General features: G+C 44.8%; 2 protein-coding genes across 7 annotated transcripts in view; one reads left to right on the forward strand and one right to left on the reverse strand.

The window, feature by feature from the left end:
• Positions 1–19,506, forward strand: part of NUP85 (nucleoporin 85) — a 28,558-nt gene continuing 9,052 nt past the window's right edge. Inside the window, exons 1-11 of one of the 6 annotated variants that reach the window (XM_060290480.2) lie at positions 1–422; positions 3,274–3,367; positions 5,524–5,686; positions 9,891–9,961; positions 10,497–10,540; positions 11,671–11,740; positions 12,907–13,028; positions 16,395–16,529; positions 16,634–16,756; positions 16,967–17,098; positions 17,347–17,453. In XM_060290480.2, the coding sequence (XP_060146463.1) occupies positions 3,307–3,367; positions 5,524–5,686; positions 9,891–9,961; positions 10,497–10,540; positions 11,671–11,740; positions 12,907–13,028; positions 16,395–16,529; positions 16,634–16,756; positions 16,967–17,098; positions 17,347–17,453 (1,028 nt within the window). In that variant the 5' untranslated portion in view covers positions 1–422; positions 3,274–3,306. Of the gene's footprint in view, positions 423–544; positions 867–3,273; positions 3,368–5,523; positions 5,687–9,890; positions 9,962–10,496; positions 10,541–10,648; positions 10,743–11,670; positions 11,741–12,906; positions 13,029–16,394; positions 16,530–16,633; positions 16,757–16,966; positions 17,099–17,346; positions 17,454–19,506 lie in introns of those variants that run through there. The other 5 variants (XM_070044454.1, XM_030837629.3, XM_060290481.2 and 2 more) reach the window with 5 other exon arrangements.
• Positions 16,225–19,506, reverse strand: part of GGA3 (golgi associated, gamma adaptin ear containing, ARF binding protein 3) — a 28,123-nt gene continuing 24,841 nt past the window's right edge. The window contains exon 17 of the mRNA XM_060290479.1: positions 16,225–16,864. Within this exon, the coding sequence (XP_060146462.1) occupies positions 16,856–16,864 (9 nt within the window). The 3' untranslated portion in view covers positions 16,225–16,855. The remainder of the gene's footprint in view (positions 16,865–19,506) is intronic.

A 19,506-nucleotide genomic window follows, 5' to 3' on the forward strand; every position in this document is an offset into this window, starting at 1 on the left:
GTTGCTCCGCGGCATGTGGGATCCTCCCAGACCAGGGCTCGAACCCCTGTCCCCGCATTAGCAGGCAGATTCTCAACCACTGCGCCACCAGGGAAGCCCCTATTGGAGCACTTTTGTTGATGTTTTCCATAATAAGACCGGGGATTCCCTAATTTGAGTGTCTTTTCCTACTTTTCTTTTGTGAGATAACAACCGGTATTTGTTTTCAATTGAACCCAGGGGTCTCAATTTCACAGCTGTTTCAGTTGCATCAATTTTGTCCCCATGACTTTTGAGCCTTTTGGGGTGGGAGTGGCGGCGAATACCTTCGTACACAAGCCCGAAGAACCGACAGGGCTCTCTCGCCACGGACACTGTTCAGAGAAGCAGCGGCGACGACGCCAACCTGCAGACCAAGAAGCGGAGTGCAAAGCCAGGATCGGGTAAGGTAGTGCGCTCACTCACACCCCTACCAAGCCCAACGCTCGCCCCGGCCCGCGCACGCGCAGCCGCATCACCGCCGCTCCCGCCGTCTCCGGGACCTTCTCTCTGCCTGGCTCGGGGTTGTCCGTGGCGGCGCCGGATCTGGCGAGAGCGGTACTGTGTGGATAGGCTGCCGCTGGCGCTGTTTTCCCTGTCGTATTGTCGAGGCCAGGAAGGAGAGACACGTGTGGAGTGCCGCAGAGGGGTGGTCGTGGCCAAGAGGAGAGACCCCTGCGGCGTTGGAGGTTCGGCCCTGCCGGCAGTTCGGGAGGTGCTCGGACGGGGTCCTCTCTCGCAGCCGGCTCGGAGCGGGAGGCCCGAGCTGGGAGCGTTGGCTACCCTGCGAGTTCCGGGCGGTGAGGTGTTGCGCTATGGAGGAGCTAGATGGCGAGCCGACAGTCACTGTAAGGGTGCCTCGAACAGTACTGTTTGCCTTCTAGGTCCGAGGATTGGGTGCGCTTCGTCCCTGCAGGCTTGTCTATCTCTGTGCCGCCTGCGAGGTGCTCGTCCCCTTCCCTCAGTACAATTGCCGTCGTCCAGAAGTCCCATTAACTAGGTGCCCGTGTTTGGGTCGCAGTGGTCGCTGGGTTTCTGCCCCTTTGTATACTCAGAATACCTGGCCCTGGAGGCCCCACTCCATCCCTTTCCGTCCCTTGTCTTCCCGACCTTCCTACTTCTTTGGGTTTTCCTTTGGGGCTAATGCTTTAAGGAGCGGGCTTGAACCAAGCACAGGAATTGGGGCTTTTTTCTCCCAGCCGAGCTAAGCTTCACATCGCAACGCCGTGAGCTTGGCTTTGCTTGAGCTGGCCCAAGGTTTACTAAATATAATTATTCTTTCGGGCGACTATTCTTGCTTTTATTGCTCTGTTTCCTTTCAGTTGTATTTGAACTCTCAAGAGAATATGTCAGGTGTGGGTGACCTACGATGCTTATAAAGAGATTCATGGTTGTTAGATAAGAGACACCTACTGTTCCCCCTGCCTGGGATCTCTTCTCTCTTAGGTTTATATCCTGTTCATTTCTTACATGCAAGCTCCAGGAGCCTCTTTGTCAGGAAAGCCTTTCCTGACTAGGTCAAATATTTCTGTCCGTTTAGGCTTGTTCTGCGTCTCTTAGCTCTTGGTAACCTGTAAGCCCCACTAAACTGCAAGTTGCCTGACCTTGTATTTTTGCTTTTTAGAAGGTTAAGATGCCTTCAGTTTTCAGCTAAAGCCATCAGATCGCAAAGCAGTATCTGACAGAACCAAAAACTGAAAATAGAAGTCATTTCAAAGCTAACTGGACAAAAAGAGACATGAGATCTCAAATAGCAGTTAACGTGGGTTGTTACTCTCTATAAAGCTTACTCCTATATGCTATAGATTGTTAACTTTTAATGCATATATAAAGTATCTTAAATATTAAATGTCTATCAAGGACTATGTCAGTGTTTCTGGGGTGAAAAATTAGGCTATCGGAATCACTGGAACTTTTACAGACTACGTGTTATCTTGCTTTTCCCTCCTTCACTTATGTCCGAATCTTTGGATGGGGAAACCTTCCCAGCACCCTGTGCAGCCCAGGAGAGCCACTTTGTTATTGAACCATGACAATGAGTCATGCATTTACAAATGGAATGAAAATGATCTAAGCTTAATTTTGCCCCTAGTAGTGATGGTTGACCTGTGATAACCCAGCTTTACATTGGTGTTGGGGAGACCAGGTAGGAAACTGGTTGGCCTTGTGGACACAGCCTCTCAGGGGGGCATGATCTTGGCAGAACTGCGTGGTCTAGAATCTGAACTTCAACTCTGCAAGTTCGAACTCAGTCACGTAGGTGTTTGAGAGTTAGTCTGCTCTTTGGGCTTACGCTGAACACACCCTCAGGAGGCTGATGAATAACCCTGAAAACCATTGTCACCTGTGTAGCAGTTGTTGTGCCGGCTCTTCACACAGCTGCTTCCTCTTATCAAGGCACATGAAGGCCAGTTAGTAATTAGCAGATTCAGGGATGTTTAAGTGTAGATTCAGAGAGAGAATAATCTTGAGCAGTTTTTCTAGGCCAGTGGTCTTATCTTTTTAGGTCAAGGGCGCTTAAAAATATAAGTTGCAGTTCTTGTTGTCTTTCTTTGGTTGTTACTTTGCAGATAAATACCTAGAAATGGAATTGCTGGGGTATAGGACAGATGCGTATTTAGCTAAAATAAACTCAGTGGGTGATGAGGGAAAGCGGAGTATTACAAGGATTGTTCCTAACGGTTGGGAAAGGCTTGGTCCCACTGGGGGAGTGGAATGAGGTTTGGGCATCAAGAGTTCCTTTTTTGGTTCTTGACGTTATGGATATAGCTCTAGAGGTTAGACAGCTCATAAAGGTGTGGATTAGGCAGTTGGATTTATGAAGCCGAGACTTAGAGGGATTGGTCTGAGTTGGAGTAAAAAAATCAAGTCATAAAAGATGTGACACAGAAGCCATGGGATTGGAGGTCTCTGTCTTTTTAGTGAGTAACAAACAGTTCAATTCCTTTTTAATTTTTTTAACTTCCCTTTTTCTGAACTACAGATCACTGAATTACCATATAGTAATTGATTGAGGTGTAGCTTTCCTTTTTATCAACACTTCAGAAGTGACAGGCTGGGTTGATGTGCCTAGCAAAATTCACTTGTTCATTTAGGGTCTAACAGACAGGGCTGCTCAGTCACACTCAGCTGTGTTCATAGATTAGCACTTAATAACTTTCACGACCACTGGCTTCTAGGATTATACCTGCAAGTAATTTGAAAGCAAAGCCTTTAGGAAGAATAACAATTTCTGTGCCTTATTTTTTTTACTAGTTTATTCCGGGAGTGAATTCCCAGAAGAAGCAAATGTGTTTTGACTGGGGTCCAGGGGAGATGCTGGTGTGTGAAACGTCTTTCAACAAAAAAGGTAGTTTTTTTTTTCTTTTCTTTTAGATTATCTATCTTGGCACATTTGTTTTTTTTCTTCTCTCAGGTATGACTAGCTGAAATGTGAAACAGTTGCACTTATTTTGCACTTATTTTGTTCATTTTTGAAACTATGTAGCTATTTAAGATTTTCATTGATTTATGAGACCTGGCAGATTTTGAGTCCAGGAAAAAAGGTTAACAATGGTCTTCCAGTGTTAAAGAAAGATTTTCTTTATATTTGAATACGTGAAGCTTTTTTTCCTTTTTGTCCAGAGTAACTAATTCTCTTTTTTTAATTTAATTAATTAATTTTTTTTTTACTAACTCTCTTTATGATAGTGCCCTCATTGTGAATTTTTGCAAATGTCATAGCCCTTACCTTTATGTTAGCATTGTGAACTTGATTGAATTTCGTAGGCTGTTAATACATAGCACAAATGAGCTGGAGAGCAAAATGATTTGTCCTTGGCTTTGTTCTCTAAGCTCCATTGGGTATCAGACATGGATCTTACCTTTCCAATACTGATTCCCTCTAGTAGCAAGGTAAAACTGAAATCTTGATATTTGATTTTCCTTTCTCCTTTTCAAGAGAGAAATCTCAGAAAATGCTGAAGAGATTTTTCTTGTAATATTTGCAACATTCTTTATCCAAATGTGGAGGTTCTCCTCTTACAAGGAGCAGATTGAGCTAATGAAGGTCATATAATTTTGGCAGATTACATGGTATGAAGTTCATGTAATTTTTAAGCGATGTAGTTTTTCTTGATTTTATAGTTAAAAATTATCCCTAACGTGGACTTCCCTGGTGGTCCAGTGGTTAAGAATCTGCCTTCCAATGCAGGGGACATGGGTCCAATCCCTGGTCAAGGGACTAAGATCCCACATGCTGCGGGGCAACTAAGCCTTTGCGCTCTAGAGCCCACGCACCGCAACTAGAGAGCCCACACACTGCAACTACTGAGCCCGCGCTCTAGAGCCCATGCCACAACTAAGCTGCAGCTACGACCTGACACAGCCAAATAAGTAAATAAATAAATAAATAATTATCCCTAATGTTGTTAAATATTTATGGAATCTGTTGGTATTGAAGATCTCAAGTTTGGCAGAGCTGTGGAAGTTGCTCAGAAGAGAAACTTCGGTGACTAGGTCTGGATGGCCCTTTTCCTACTTAATAGGAGAGCTTATCAACATTTCTGGCTTGTCCTCGATTGTTGGAAACTCAAGGTTTTCTTTCTGTTTTTGTTTATATCTATTGAAATCACTTTCAGGACAAGCCATTGAACATTATCACAACTTATTTGAGAAGTTGTTTATAAGAAATTTCCACAAGTTGGTGGCTAATAATTTATTATAGAGCCTTTTCATCACTGTTGCAAAATAGTTTAGTCAGTTCTTGATTCTTTGTTTTAGGAGTAGTGGCAGTAAAAAAGTAATATAAAAATAATATTTACTTTGATGTTATATAAAACTTCAGCTGTAGGTTTATCTTGTCTACTGAATATTACATAGGCTAATATTAAATGAGTTTACTCTTTTTTTTCTAGTATATTTCAGTTGATGGAGGTGAAAGGTCATTACAAAATATGCCAGTGAATTGAGGAGTAAAGTCTGAGAGTAAACATTTGTGTTTAAAAATTCATGTGTTGGGGGGGCTTCCCTGGTGGCGCAGTGGTTGAGAGTCCGCCTGCCAATGCAGGGGACACGGGTTCGTGCCTCGGCCCGGGAGGATCCCACATGCCGCGGAGCGGCGAGGCCCGTGAGCCATGGCCGCTGACCCTTCACGTCTGGAGCCTGTGCTCTGCAACGGGAGAGGCCACAGTGGTGAGAGGCCCGCGTACCACAAAAAAAAAAAAAAAAAAAAAAATTCATGTGTGGGGAATTCTAGTGGTTAGGATCCCATGCTCCCTCTGCAGGGGGTGCAGGTTCGAGCCCTAGTCGGGGAACTAAGACCCCATATGCTGCGTGGCGCGATCAAAAAAAAAGAAAAGTAAAAATTCACGTGTGGATAAATGATAATTCATATCATTTTTAATAAGTGAAATCAGTAGCAAAGAAGCTGAAGCTTTTGTAATTAGATACTCAGAGTTTTTAGAGTGGGTTCTTTCATGAGGATGATGGTGATAGGTGTTAAATTTTTTTTCTGTTTTGTTTCAGAAAAATCAGACATGATGCCAGGTTGCCCCTTTATCCATATAATCCGAAAGAATGAGGATGTTTACTCTCAAATCCTGAGAAAACTCTTCAATGAATCCCATGGGATCTTTGTGGGCCTCCAGAGAATTGAAGAAGAGTTGACTGGGAAATCCAGAAAAACTCAGTAAGTAGGCTGCTGATAGGTGCTGCAGCCCAGAGCTGAATTGTGGGAAACCGCATGAAATGCGTCCTTATCCTTTTGCATGATGGATGGCTCTCCTGGAGAAATCAGGGACTCCTGGTTCTAGTTTGTGTCCTCTTTAGTGGACAGTATAAATGGGCATGGATGGAAATGTCTTACAGAGAATGTGCGAGTGGCTGCTGATTGACTTGCTGGCTGCTGCTTTGTTTATATTCCTACTTCACTTACCCTCCAAAGAATAAAATTTAAGCCAGACAAGCACCTGAGAGTCATTGAATGAGGTTCCACTCTTGGGAGTTTTGTTTTGTCTTTAAAGAATTATTTTTAAAGCATTTTTTTTGTGAAGAGACCAGAAAACTTGTATTATTTATAGACTAGAATTGTTTGGAGTGTGGTTCATGAGTTAACTGCATCAGGGTCAGGTACTTGTTTAGGCCCCACCTCATATCACCACAGTTTCTAGGGGTGGATCCTAAAATCTCTAGGTGAGTCTTAAGCACAGTGGATTTTGAGAACCTCTGTGTTAGGTTTTTCTTAGAGTCCATTCATACGGTTAGGGAATGGACAGTGTTGGTATCTGTATTGAAAAAAACAACAACAAAAAGACAGTTTTTTCCCTCCTGTGTTTTCCTCACAACACTTCTGACACCAGATGTCTGGGATTTTTCCCCCACCAAGCAATTCTCTGAAACAAGCTGGGTATCCTACAATTCAACTCAATTCTAACACTGTCTACTTGGAGATAACATCAGATTCCATAAATTAAGGGCTCAGTCCCACAAAACTGTCCCCCATTCGGATGCCAGTCACAAATAGTGGGTCCCCAGGTTACCCACAGCTTCTGGCCAACTTGGCTATAAATCAGAGGTTCCCATGACCACCTTAGGTTTGATTAATTTGCTGGAGCAGCTCACAGAACTCAAGGAAACACATTTACCAGTTTGTTAAAGGATATGAGAAAGGACACAGAAAAACAGCCGGTTGATGTATGTGGGGCATGGTCTGGAAGGGTCCCAAGTGCAGGAACGTCTGTCTCTCTGGAGCTGGGTTGTGTCACCATCCTGGTACATGGATGTGTTAACCTACCTGGAAGCTCTCCAAACCCCATGCTATTGAGATTTTATGGAATCTTCCTCATGTAGGCATGATCAATTATTATCTCCATTTCCAGCCCTCTCCCCTCTCTAGAGAAGTCAGGGACAGGGCTGAAAATTTCAAGTTTCTAATTACGACTTGGTCTTTCTTGTGACCAGCCCTCATCCAGGAGCCACCCAGATTTGGAACAAAAGATGCTTCTAGCACTCTTATCACTTAGGAATTTTCAAAGATTTTAGGAGCTGTGGGTCACGGACTGGGGACGAAGACCAGTTTTAATTTTTTTTTTTTTTACTTTTTGGCTGCACTGCGCAGCATGGGGGATCTTAGTTCCCCAACCAGGGATCGAGCCCTCACCCCCTGCAGGAAGTCCCGAAGACCAGTTTTATATGTCTTATTATTAACCACAGTGTCACAGTATTTCACTTCCTTGATAAGCATTTTACAAATAAATCACCCTGGAGGATACCCTGGTCAGCGCGCGCACGCGTGTGTGCGTGCGTGTGTGTGTCTGTATGTCTATGTATGTGTCTGTATGTGAGAGATCACTGGTGACAAGAGGCTCTGGTACAGAATATTGATAACTCAGAGAAATCTATTATGACTCCAAGGAAAAAATATGTCAGAAGTCCTGTAATTCCTGGAAGGCAGGGACCCCGTCTTATTTATGTGGGCCCTCTGTTCCCAGATCTCCTCGTGCGTCTATTCAGTAGGTGCTCTAAAATGTTTGCTGAATTAATAAATTAGTAAATATCCTACTGATGGTGGGATGGTAGCTCCTATTTTGTGCATGAGGGTCAGCATATTACCTTGTTTCTTGGCTGGGTGAGTTATTTATTTGGGCCTGAATCTTGACTGTGAAAGGGGGTAAGGAGTAGTGAGGATTAGGTGAGACAGTGTGTGCAAGTTGCTTCACCTCCTGCTGCCCCCATCGTAGCTTCTGTTCATCTTTATTTTTTGATTTTTTTTTTGTGGTACGCGGGCCTCTCACTGTTGTGGCCTCTCCCGTTGCAGAGCATAGGCTCCGGAAGCGCAGGCTCAGCGGCCATGGCTCACGGGCCCAGCCGCTCCGCGGCATGTGGGATCTTCCCGGACCGGGGCATGAACCCGTGTCCCCTGCATCAGCAGGCGGACTCTCAACCACTGCGCCACCAGGGAAGCCCTTCTGTTCATCTTTAAATGGAGCCAGAAAGAAAAAAAATAAATAAATAAGAATGAAAATAAATGGAGCCAGTAGGTGGCCTTTAGGTTTCTTCATTTAGAACTAATGTTTCTTGCTAAGGATGTGCATATTGGTAACTAATAGCCAATTGCTTTCTGTTTGTTTTGTTCTATTTCCTTTGTGTGTGCGTGTGTGTTTAGAGCATGATTTAGGCTTCTTTTTTAAAAGTTTTTAATTAATTAATTTATTATTTATTTTTGGCTGCGTTGGGTCTTTGTTGCTGTGCGCGGGCTTTCTCTAGTTGCGGCGAGCGGGGGCTACTCTTCGTTGTGGTGCAGTGGCTTCTCTTGTTGCGGACCATGGGCTCTAGGCGTGTGGGCTCCAGAGTGCAGGCTTAGTAGTTGTGGCGCACAGGCTTAGGAGCTCCGTGGCATGTGGGATCTTCCCGGACCAGGGCTTGAACCCGTGTCCCCTGCATTGGCAGGCGGATTCTTAACCACTTTGCCACCAGGGAAACCCCATGATTTAGGCTTCTTTTGCATCGTTTCCAAAACAAAGACCCAGACTGATAGACCTGTGAGGTCTCTCCTATCTCAAACAGCCTATGGTGATGATGGAGAGATGATGTTGTTGCCACCTGCTTAGTTGTAGAACCCTTTCTACCAAATTTTTTTAAAATTATTTTTTATTGGAGTATAGTTGCTTTACAATCTGCTATTTCCTTTTTGAAGAACTCTATTTTGAACTAATTTTAAACTTATAGAAAAGGTACAAAGATAGTAGATTTCTGTACGTCCCTTACCAAGCTTCTCTAATGTTAATATCTTACATAACCACATTACTGGTATTTAAACCAGGAAACTTAAACATTGATGCAGTATGGGGCTTCCCTGGTGGCGCAGTGGTTAAGAATCTGCCTGCCAATGCAAGGGACATGGGTTCGAGCCCTGGTCCAGGAGGATCCCACATGCCATGGAGCAACTAGGCCTGTGCACCACAACTACTGAGCCCACGTGCCACAACTACTGAAGCCTGCGCGCCTAGAGCCCGTGCTCCACAACAAGAGAAGCCGCGACAATGAGAAGCCCTTGCACCGAAACAAAGAGTAGCCCTTGCTCGCCACAATTAGAGAAAGCCCGCGCACAGCAATGAAGACCCAACACAGCCAAAAATAAAATTAATTTTTTTAAAAATTGATGCAGTATGATTAAGTGAAGACCTTATTTGAATTTCACTAAGTTTTCCACTAATGTCCTTTTTTCTCTTCTGCAGCCAAATGAGATTGCATTTAGTTTTTTTCTCCCTCATCTCTTTCATGACCTTGACACTTTTGAAAAATATTGACCAATTGTCTTGGAGACTGTCCCTCAAAACTGTCCTGGGTTTGTCTGGTGCTTTCTCTTGATTGGACAGAGGTTATGCATTTTTAGCAAGAATACCACAGAAATGGTGTGATATGTCCTTCTCAGTACATCGTATCATGAGATTCATGACGCTGAGGCCTTCTTATGTTGTTGTTGACCTTGATTGCGTGGTTAATGTGGTTTCTGTACTGTAAAGTTACCATCTTTCCCTGTGTAACTAATAAGTATTTGGGGGAGAAACCTTGCGACTATGCAAATCCCATTTCTCCTCAAATTTCAGCCACTAATTTTAGGGTCTGTCAGTGGGTCTCATTTGCAACTATTAATATCAGTGTGGACTCAAGGATATTTATTTTAGTCAGTGGGTTATGTGGTGTTTTACTTATTTTGTCACTCAAGTTGTTCAGCTTTGGTCATTAGGCGCTCCTTCAAGTTGGCTCCTGTCTTTCAGCAACTTCTTATCTTTTTTTTTTTTTTATACTTTCTATCTTCACAAGATGTTCCTTACTTTCTATCACCACAAACTGTTCCAGGTTCGTCTTTTATGTCATTTCATTGTTTTTAGGTTGGTTCGAGTGAGTAAAAACTACCGATCAGTCATAAGAGCATGCCTGGAGGAAATGCACCAGCTTGCAAGTAAGGACTTTGTTTGTATGTGATAATAGTTGAAGGATTTATCTGGCTATAAATACGACAAGTTAAAATCTGATTGACATTCCAGTTCAAAACTCCTACTTTCCCATCTTACATAATCCTTAATTTTTTGGCAATTGTCTTGAGTACGTTTTTCAAATTAGAACATACTATGTTGACACATATGAGGCTGAAGGGCCAAATTCAAGATCTTCGATAATCACATTCCCAGTTCTTTGACCTTGGTGATTTAAAGTCATAATAACCACGAGAGCCATGTGACTCCTAGATGCTGGGTAGAGTCTTATATAACATGGTAGTGTCTACATTTGCTGTATTGTAGTTGAAAGAGCCATTTGTAATTTGAACGCCTTGGTTTAAGATCATTCATCTACAACAGAGCTGTGAAGGCTTTTTCAAAAAATCTATAGTGAAAATGGATGGTCTTAGAAGGCACAAGCCACAGTACTTATATGTGAAGCTATAACAGTAAGACTAAAGTTTTAGTGCTCACTTAAAATGTCTTGTGTTTTGTTAGTTGCTGGTAAAGATCCAGCCAGTGACCGCCAGTTTAGCATCCAGGTAAGGGGTTTTTGTTGTACTGGTACCTCCTTTATGTCCAGCTACATCCTCAGCACCCACCTGCAGTGGCATTGCAATCACTGGTTTTGCAGAAGTCTCTCTTTCCAGGTAGATAGGCAACTCCTTGGGGTGGTAAGAATCATCTTGAACTTGCCAGTGCCCCCTTCAAGCCCTCGCACATTGGAACACAAGGATGTGCTTGGTAAATACTTGTATTAGTTTTCAACTCTTACGGGAAATATAAATCCTAACCACATTGTGTCACCTGAGATAGTGAGCTAAGCTTTTGGAATCCCTGGTTAGTCTCATAAACTGAACTCAGCTAATGAACCCAACATTTTTAAGCTGCCGGTTGTTTAACTTTAGTTGGAAGATGACTTAAAGAATTCTCTTTCTTTGGTTAGAATTTTGATATTGTTCAAACTCAGTAGTGAATAGGGACTGGTGCATTATCTCTGTCATCAAAACATTTATTTTTCCTTATGGTTAAGGTATTCTGTGATTTTGCACAGAAGAATGATGGGGGAGGGAATACTGCATATTCCTAAGGGCAGGGTCCAGACCCGATTTATTTTGGTGTCTTATATTGGGTTTGTGTTTTTTTTTTTGGCCACGGCACATGGGATCTTGGTTCCCAGACCTGCGCCCCCTGCGTTGGAAGTGCGCAGTCTTAACCACTGGACCTCCAGGGAAGTCCCGGGTTTGCTTTTTAGTAGACTGTTTCCTAAATGTCAGTCCCTTGAATACCAACTTGACAATTTTTGCTGTATCTATATATTGTAATATTATTTAGTGAATATTTTTCTAAAAATCATCTCTCCCTTTACACTCAAAGCCTCTTCCTAAACCATAATATTCATCAAGATCATGGGTGTAATGAGCTAGTTATATTTTTCTAATGCACGTTAAACTAAAACCACAACGATTAAAATAGAAAATATTAGTCTGTGTCCCACCCCCTAAAATTCTCTCACTGGCTGCCTTGTGGGAAGCCCTGCCATAGGAATAGTCAGTAGATGTTGAGTTAATAAATGACCATGAGGTGTTTCAAGCTATCCTTTGTTTCTTTGCTTTAAGAAAAAACCTCAGGAATGTTTTCAGTCAAAACTTTGTCTCCATTTCTTCCTTAGGTCTCCAGTCTGTCAGCAATGGAGCTCATTTGGAACCTTTGTGAGATTCTTTTTATTGAAGTAGCCCCAGGTGAGCACAGAATCATCTTGTCACAGCATCAAAGGTGTCCCCCTGCCCTTTTCTATGTTGTGATGAGTGTTTTGTTGCCTAGAATGCTCTTTTCATTGCTTTTCATCAACGTAACCATCAGAAAGTATTACATGATACCCAAAGAAGCCTGCTGTTTTGTCAGATACTGCAAAAAGAATCAGTCTTCTGAAAATCTAAACTCTTAGGCAGGTGACCCCTGAAAAATACCAAGAAAACAATATTAAACTAGCGTGCGAAAGGGGTGGTCGATATTTATATCATGGACTGGTCAAGCTTAAGAAAGTTTTAGGAGAAGCTAGGGGAGGGGCGTGGCACAGGTTCTTCCTTAGCCTCTGAAGGAACCAACCCTTCCAACACATTAATCTCAGACTTTTAGCCTCCTGAAATGTGAGACAATACATTTCTGTTGTTTAAAATTTTAAAAAGGAAAAAGGTTTTACAGATATGAAGAGGAATTAGGTGGTAGGCGGCAAAGTCACTTTGACAATTCTTTCACTAGTGATTGGGGCAGGGGCAACCCTACAAGTTAATGGTCCACTCCGAATTATTCTGTTGATCTTGAATTAAATTGTGGTCAGTACGGTATCCTGGCTTGAGTGGGCTCTCTGTGGAGGTGCTACAGGCTTTTTTGCGTTCTTTTATGGTTTATGTTTACTGTTATTTATAAACGTGTATTGATAGTCTCTTTGCAGTCATAGCTTTTTATTCATACTCCTGCTAAAGCACGGAGCAACTTGAAATTAAAATTAGTTGTTTATGTGCCCGCCTCCTCCAGTAGATTTTGAGGGCTGTCGCTATGTTTTTATCATTGTTGCATACCTGGCACCAGTCCCTATATGGCCATGACTTACATAGCCAGTGAGTATTGCGTAGTTCTGAAGAATCTGAGGGGTGGTGGGGTGGTGAGGTCTGGGTCTCATGTCCAACCCTTCCCACGAGTCAGTGAAAGGTGGAGCTGCCTGGCCAGAGGAAGCATTCCATAAAAGTCCATTTGCTAGCTCAGCCCTTTATTCAGGACCACATGTGTGCTCACTTAAGAGGGATAAAACACTTCCTACATAGTCAGCTCGTGTGTCCTACGTTGTCTGTACTTTGGGAAAGTGGAATTTATTGCTTTTGTGTGTGACGAGAGTTTTTCCTTCCAGCCGGCCCTCTTCTCCTTCACCTCCTTGACTGGGTCCAACTGCATGTGTGTGAGGTGGACAGTTTGTCGGCAGATGTTCTGGGCAGTGAGAATCCAAGCAAACACGAGAGATTCTGGAACTTGGTAAGATCCTCATGCAGGCTGGGCCTCCCTGCCTTCCACCTTATATTCTGTTTTCCCTGTGCTCACAGGCAGGCCTGAGGGTTTGCCTGCTGACCCTGTGTGCACTTGGTTCTTTGAGTCTGCAATTACGGAGACGTGCTTAGGTCTTTTTTCTTCCCTGCTCCGTGGGGGAGGTTTTGTTTTTTTTCCTTTTTAATGAATTTATTTAATTAATTTATTTTTGGCTGTGTTGGGTCTTTGTTGCTGTGCCCGGGCTTTCTCTAGTTGCGGTGAGCAGGGGCTACTCTTCGTTGCGGTGCGTGGGCTTCTCATTGCGGTGGCTTCTCTTGTTGCGGAGCATGGGCTCTAGATGCGTGGGCTTCGTTGCTCCGCGGCATGTGGGATCTTCCCGGGCCAGGGCTCGAACCCATGTCCCCTGCATTGGCAGGCGGATTCTTAACCACTGCAGCACCAGGGAAGCCCTGTGGGAGAGTTTTGAACTAAGTTATCATGTAAGAAAAATAATGCTTTGTAGACTTTGCAGTGAGAAGGGAATTTTGATTTCTTTGTGGATCTAAGGGTTAGAAAGCATGAAGATAATACAAAACCAATGGATAGCTGCTGGGGTAGGGGTTTGATATAAATGAGCATGAGAGTTGTTTTGAGGTGATAGAAATGTTCTAATAACTGGATTATGGTGATGGTGCACAACTTTGGGAACTCACTAAAATTCATCGAATTATACACTTAAACAGGTGAATATTTATAATGTATAAATTGTAACTCAGTAAAGCTATTAAAAACAAAGACCTTGGGACTTCCCTGGTGGCGCAGTGGCTAAGACTTGGTGCTACCAACGCAAGGGGCCTGGGTTTGATCCCTGGTCAGGGAACTAGGTCCCACACGTGTGCCGCAACTAAAGATTCTGAATGCCACAACTAAAGAGACTGTATTGCCATAACGAAGATCCTGCGTGCTGCAACTCAGACCTGGCACAGCCTAAATAAATAAATAAATATTTAAAAAACAAAAACAAAACAAAGACATTGATGATCCCAGAGTCACTTTGGATTATCACTTTGAAAGTCAGCCTGTGTGTATGTATTCTCTTTCTGTGAGAGCAGTACTTTCCCAGTCACCTCTACTGACCTGTGATGCAATTGGGAGGGAGCAGGGAGGAGGTTGCTGGTTGACTTGAATAATGGAGACTTATAAAATCTGAAATTCAAGTAAGGAGTTGTCACCTTCGAGGCTGTTCCTGAGCCTTTTGGTGCCAGGAGATCTGTGCAGGTAATGGGGAGAGACTTTGCTCAGAAATCATTGGGCCTAGATTTTGAGTCTCTGATTCATTCACTGAGTATTTATTGAGTGCTACTGTTTGCAGGCACTGCAGAAACAACCATGAGCAAAGAGGGCAATGATTCCTGCCCTTACGGAGCTTACATCCTGGGTGAGGAGACAGGAGATAAATACAGAAACAAGTCGAACATGTAGCATGTGTAAAAGTGAAGTGCTGTGGAGAGAAATAAAGCAAGGGAGGGGAATCGGGAGTGCTAGAGTAGGGGTGTCAAGGAAGGCCTCCCTTGTGGGGTGACATGTGAGCAGAGACCTGAAGAAGGCGAGGAGGGGTAAGGGCTTTAGCTTTTAGAGAGGCAGCGTAGCTGAGTGGTAAGAACATGGCCTGTGGTGCCAAACTGCCCGGGTTAGCATCCCAGCTCTGCCTCTTACCAGCTGTGAGCTCTTGAATGAGCTACTTAACAGCCTTTAGTTCCCTCCTCTGTACCATGGAGATAATAACAACACCTACCCCACATGGCTGCTATGATTAAATTCGTTGAAGGGCATAAATGTATGAGCTAGTTGATGGGCAAGGTTAGAGCTCCCATTTTACTCCTGAGTCAGATGGGGTGACGGGGACCTTGGAGAGTCAGGCGAAGGAGCACTGTGATCTAACTTACGTTTTCAAAGGGTCCTCTGGCCACACTGCTGAGAGCAGAGCAAAGGCAGAGCAGAGAGACCAGTTTGGAGGCTGAGGTCCTAAACCAGGCAGAGGTGGCAACTTGGACAAGGGTAGGAGCTGAGCGCAGGAGATGGTGAGAAGTGACTTGATTCTGGGTACAATTTAAAGATACAGTGGTAGGATTTGCTAATGGATTGGATGTGTAAGAAATAGAAGAATGTGGGTTGGTGAGTTGGAGGTGCCCGGGTGTTTACTGTCAGGCATGTTAAACAAGATGCCTAGGAGAGCCAAGTGGAGACATTGACTGGCAGTAGGATATACACGTCTGGAATTCAGAGAAGGAAGTCCAGGCTAGAGAGAGGAATTGGGGACTTGTCAGGTTATATATCCTTGGCTTTTCTGAGCGTGGCTTAATGGAAGAACTTTTACTGTGTATGTTTTACGTATATACTTGCATGTATATAATGTTGATTCTCATTATTCATGATAGTTATGGTCTACAAAGTTGCCTGGAACCCTGAGCTCTCGATTACTGAGCCATCGCTCTTTGTAGGGGAATTACAGGGTTCTTTCGAGCCTCTGGTCACAACATTTTTGTCCGCTGATCAATTTATAATCTTGTGTATGTTTGTGTTTCAAGACACCTTATTTAATATGTATTATTGATTTATTAAAATTGAACTCATGGCCAGCAGCACTATAATCCTTGCCTGAATGAACACGTATATCTAACACGTATGTTCTCTTTCCTTATCTGACACATACATTCTCTGTATGGCATGTCATAGCCTCCTTTGCAGTTAGGAATCGGGCAGCACTTCAGCACAACGCTTGGGGGCCCAACAGAAAGCACAAAAATGCAAAAAATGTGGCACTAATCGCCAGAAAGACACTAATTTAGTGTAAGAGCTGGTACCAGAATGTAGAGTGCCGCCTCGTTCAGCCTCAGCTGGGAATGTGCACATCAGGTGACTCAAATTTTTTGCCCCTCTGCACATGTCCACAGATGATGGTGAAAGCACCTCGGATATTGACTTTGGGGTTACAAATAAGTTTTAGCAGGTAGGCATATTCACAAATATGGAATCTGAATAGAAAGGATCAACTGTATTTATACTGAGCGTTTGTATATATACGTATATGTATTTGAACTGAAACGTTTATGAGCCAATACTTTATTTGATGCACTCTGGTATATTTTATTTTCTATTTTATTTATTTTTTAAAAGTTGGTCATAACCTGCAATGGGTTACAACGTGCAGTTTGAAAAGCATGGTATAGGTTAAAACTGGGAGATTGGATGAATTGGATTACCTCTGGAGGGAGGGAACCATCACGTTTCTCCAAGGCTAGGAAGCCAGTGGTGGGCTAAGGGGAGTGGCTTCTGAGCCTCCGTGAATGCTTGTGTTCTTGGGTACCCTCCCAGGTGACCGTCTTGGTGCTGCAGGGCCGGCTGGATGAGGCCCGACAGATGCTCTCCAAGGAAGCCAACACCAGCCCCACCTCTGCAGGCATGTGCCGAATCCTTGGGGACCTGATGCGGACCATGCCTGTTCTCAGCGTATGTGCGAGTAGCCCTGCTCTTCTGGGTCGTGGAGGTGGGTTCATTCAATGAGTGTAAGGGGTTTGTGCGGTGATGGCATCTCTCTGCGTCTCTTCCGGTAGCCTGGTAACACTCAGACACTAACGGAGCTGGAGCTGAAGTGGCAGCACTGGCACGAGGGATGTGAGCGGCACCTCCAGGACGGCACGTTCGCCTCCAGTCCTCACCTCGAGTCTCTCTGCAAGGTCTGTGGGAAGCAAGTCCAGGCCAGGGTCCAAGCTGGCTTCCCCCGGGGGCTGCGGCATCCAGTGCAGCAACGACGTGTCCTCCCGAGACAGGGCTGTTCATTGGCTCTGAGGGAAGGAGAGAGCTTTCCAACCAGATGCTCCAGTCGAGGTCAGGAGCATTATCGGGAAGTCACCCCCAGACCTAAGGGAAAGCATCTCTCTTCTCAGATCATGCTGGGAGATGAAGCTGCGCTGTTGGAGCAGAAGGAGCTTCTGAGTAACTGGTATCATTTCCTAGTGACCCGGCTCCTGTACTCTCACCCCACAGTAAAACCCATGGACCTGCACTTCTATGCCCAGGTGAGTCTGAGCTCCGTGGGGTGGGGGTGGGGAGTAGGGCTCCTGGGGGCTCTGCTCCCTGCTGGGTCGTTTTCACCGTGTGGCCTCATTGAGTTGAACCTCCCTGGAGAACAGGCAGGACCTTTCCTCTGGCCCCTTCTTGAAGGACCCCATCACCCTGCTCCAGTGTTCCCTATGCAGCAGCGCTGCCTGCCCCCCTGGGTCTCTGCTTCCATCTGGCGACTGAATGGGTCACCACCTTTCCACAGTCCAGCCTTGACCTGTTTCTGGGAGGTGAGAGCAGCCCAGAACCCCTGGACAACATTTTGATGGCAGCCTTCGAGTTTGACATCCACCAAGTGATCAAGGAGTGCAGGTAGGACCTGCTGCACCATCACCATTCTAACCCTCTTAGGTGTGCAGTTCAGTTAAGTGCATTCACAGTGTTGTGCAGCCAGCACTGCCATCCTTTTCTAGGATGTCCTGTTCCTTCTTGTTGGTGTCTTAACCTTCTTGCCACATTAGGTAGACAGTGGCTTCTCTCTGGACAAGCTTGGGGGCCTTCCTGAGGCTGGAGGGCTAACGTGTCTATAACAGTTTGCATTTCAGGGATGTTTACTTAAAATAAGGTTGCAGGAAATTACTTTGATATTTAAAATCCGGAAACAGCCAGCAGACTTATTTCTTGGAACCTGATGGACATGCAGCCACCTTAAGGGACTTCTCAACAGTCTCACTCTGGTGAGCCAAGAGCCACCACACCGTTGGGCTCCCGGCTGGGTCTGTTGAGAGCAGGGATTCTGTATCAGCCCTCTCCCCAGACCTTTCCCCGAACCTTCAGCAAGGCAGGAAAGGGAATGTGAAACTGAATCCAAGGTAAAGCTTTCCAGAAATTCCCATGTGTAGTAAGTCAGAAAGAATGTACCCTCTCTTCTTGTCCAGCCCAGAAAAGTAGGTGTTGCACCAAAGACTTGGAGAAGGGAGAAGGTTGGGAACTGGAGCAGATGGCCTTGCTCGCGTATCGGATTCACCGACTTCGACTGGATCTTTGTTAGTAGATCTGGGCGGTGGGAAGGTCTTACCCCCTACCTTACTCTTGCTGTTTGGCCGAAAGCAAGCCAGGGCTTCAGGAAAATGACGTTAGATTTGGAGAAAGGAAAAGGGGCTTTGTGTCAGTATTTTTTGCACAAACCTGTGAAATAGGGACTTTAGTGGAGCTGGAAGATGACTTACAGAACTCAGCTGATGGTGGCTGGCGGCCAGCGTGGCATCTGCATGGAGGGTTAGTGAGAGTAACTCGCAGAGGCGCTCGCGCATCGTTATTTGGCTTTGTCAGGGACTCTGCCTATAATTTGAAGTAATAGGCATTCCTGAATATGTTGTCTAAACAGCAGTGGGTTATTTCTTCCAGGGCTTCCTTCATAAGCCACATCTGGATTTTTAAGATCAAAACAGATTTGAACAGAGCAAGGAGGAGGGACAATAAAAAGGGAAAATACCTTGTTCTTTTCAGTGGCAGTAGAAGGAAAAGATAAGGACATGCCAATGAAGAGGAGTGGCTTTTATGAACGCCACAGAAAACGGCATCACTCTTATGCCAGTTGAGGAAGGGTAAGGCTTGCAGCCCCTCAGTCTGGGTGTCTCTTGCTCCGGCAAGCAGGAAAGGATCTGAGGTATTTCTGTTAGCTGTGAATCTAGGAGTTTGGGTTTTTCTGATCGGGAAGCTACTTCCTACCCTATTCTGAAAGAGGCACTGAAAAGCAAATCCCGGGACCTCATCCACGAATTGGAAGAAGGGCTGAAGTACCTTCAGAGAGAGTAGCACAGTTTTAGACATAATGCCCTCTTGGATGGGGAAGGATTGGATCTGGGGTCTCGTGAACACCTGCTTTCTCATGTGTTGTACCAGTCAGGCCCAAGCTCGATTCCCAGGGAAGAGGGGTGTGTCTGTCTGGGGTTGGGCCAGTGGGCTGGTGGTATAGGAAAGCCTTGCTGCTTTGGGTGTGATGTCAGCTGGGTTCCTGACTACCCTGTGAAAGGGGAATGAGGGGAATCCTTTCTCAAGGCGCTAGAAGGGAGCTTTCTGTAGGGGCACCTGATTACCCCCATGTCAACTATGCCAGGCCCTAAGGGGCAGAGAGGGATCCTGAAGCAGAGCATAGAGGCCCTTGGAGGCCACAGTTCATCAGCCCCTGCTGAAGGGCCATGTGTTTGCCTGTTATCCCCACAGCTGAAAGGAGAAGTTGGGAATCCTCCAAGGGTTCGTTTCTTCCCCTCTGGTTTGCAGCTGCTAGTTCTTGCTGTCCAGCAAAAGGAAAACAGGAACTGGTACACACTCCACAGGGAGCTAGGCAAGATGGCATCTTCCTGGTGCTCTTAAAGTCCTTCAGAAGTATCGAACTAAAAGGAAATAGGTCTTCCTTCAAAAA

Source organism: Globicephala melas, chromosome 20, assembly GCF_963455315.2.
Source record: "Globicephala melas chromosome 20, mGloMel1.2, whole genome shotgun sequence".
In the NCBI taxonomy this organism is placed as follows: domain Eukaryota; kingdom Metazoa; phylum Chordata; class Mammalia; order Artiodactyla; family Delphinidae; genus Globicephala; species Globicephala melas.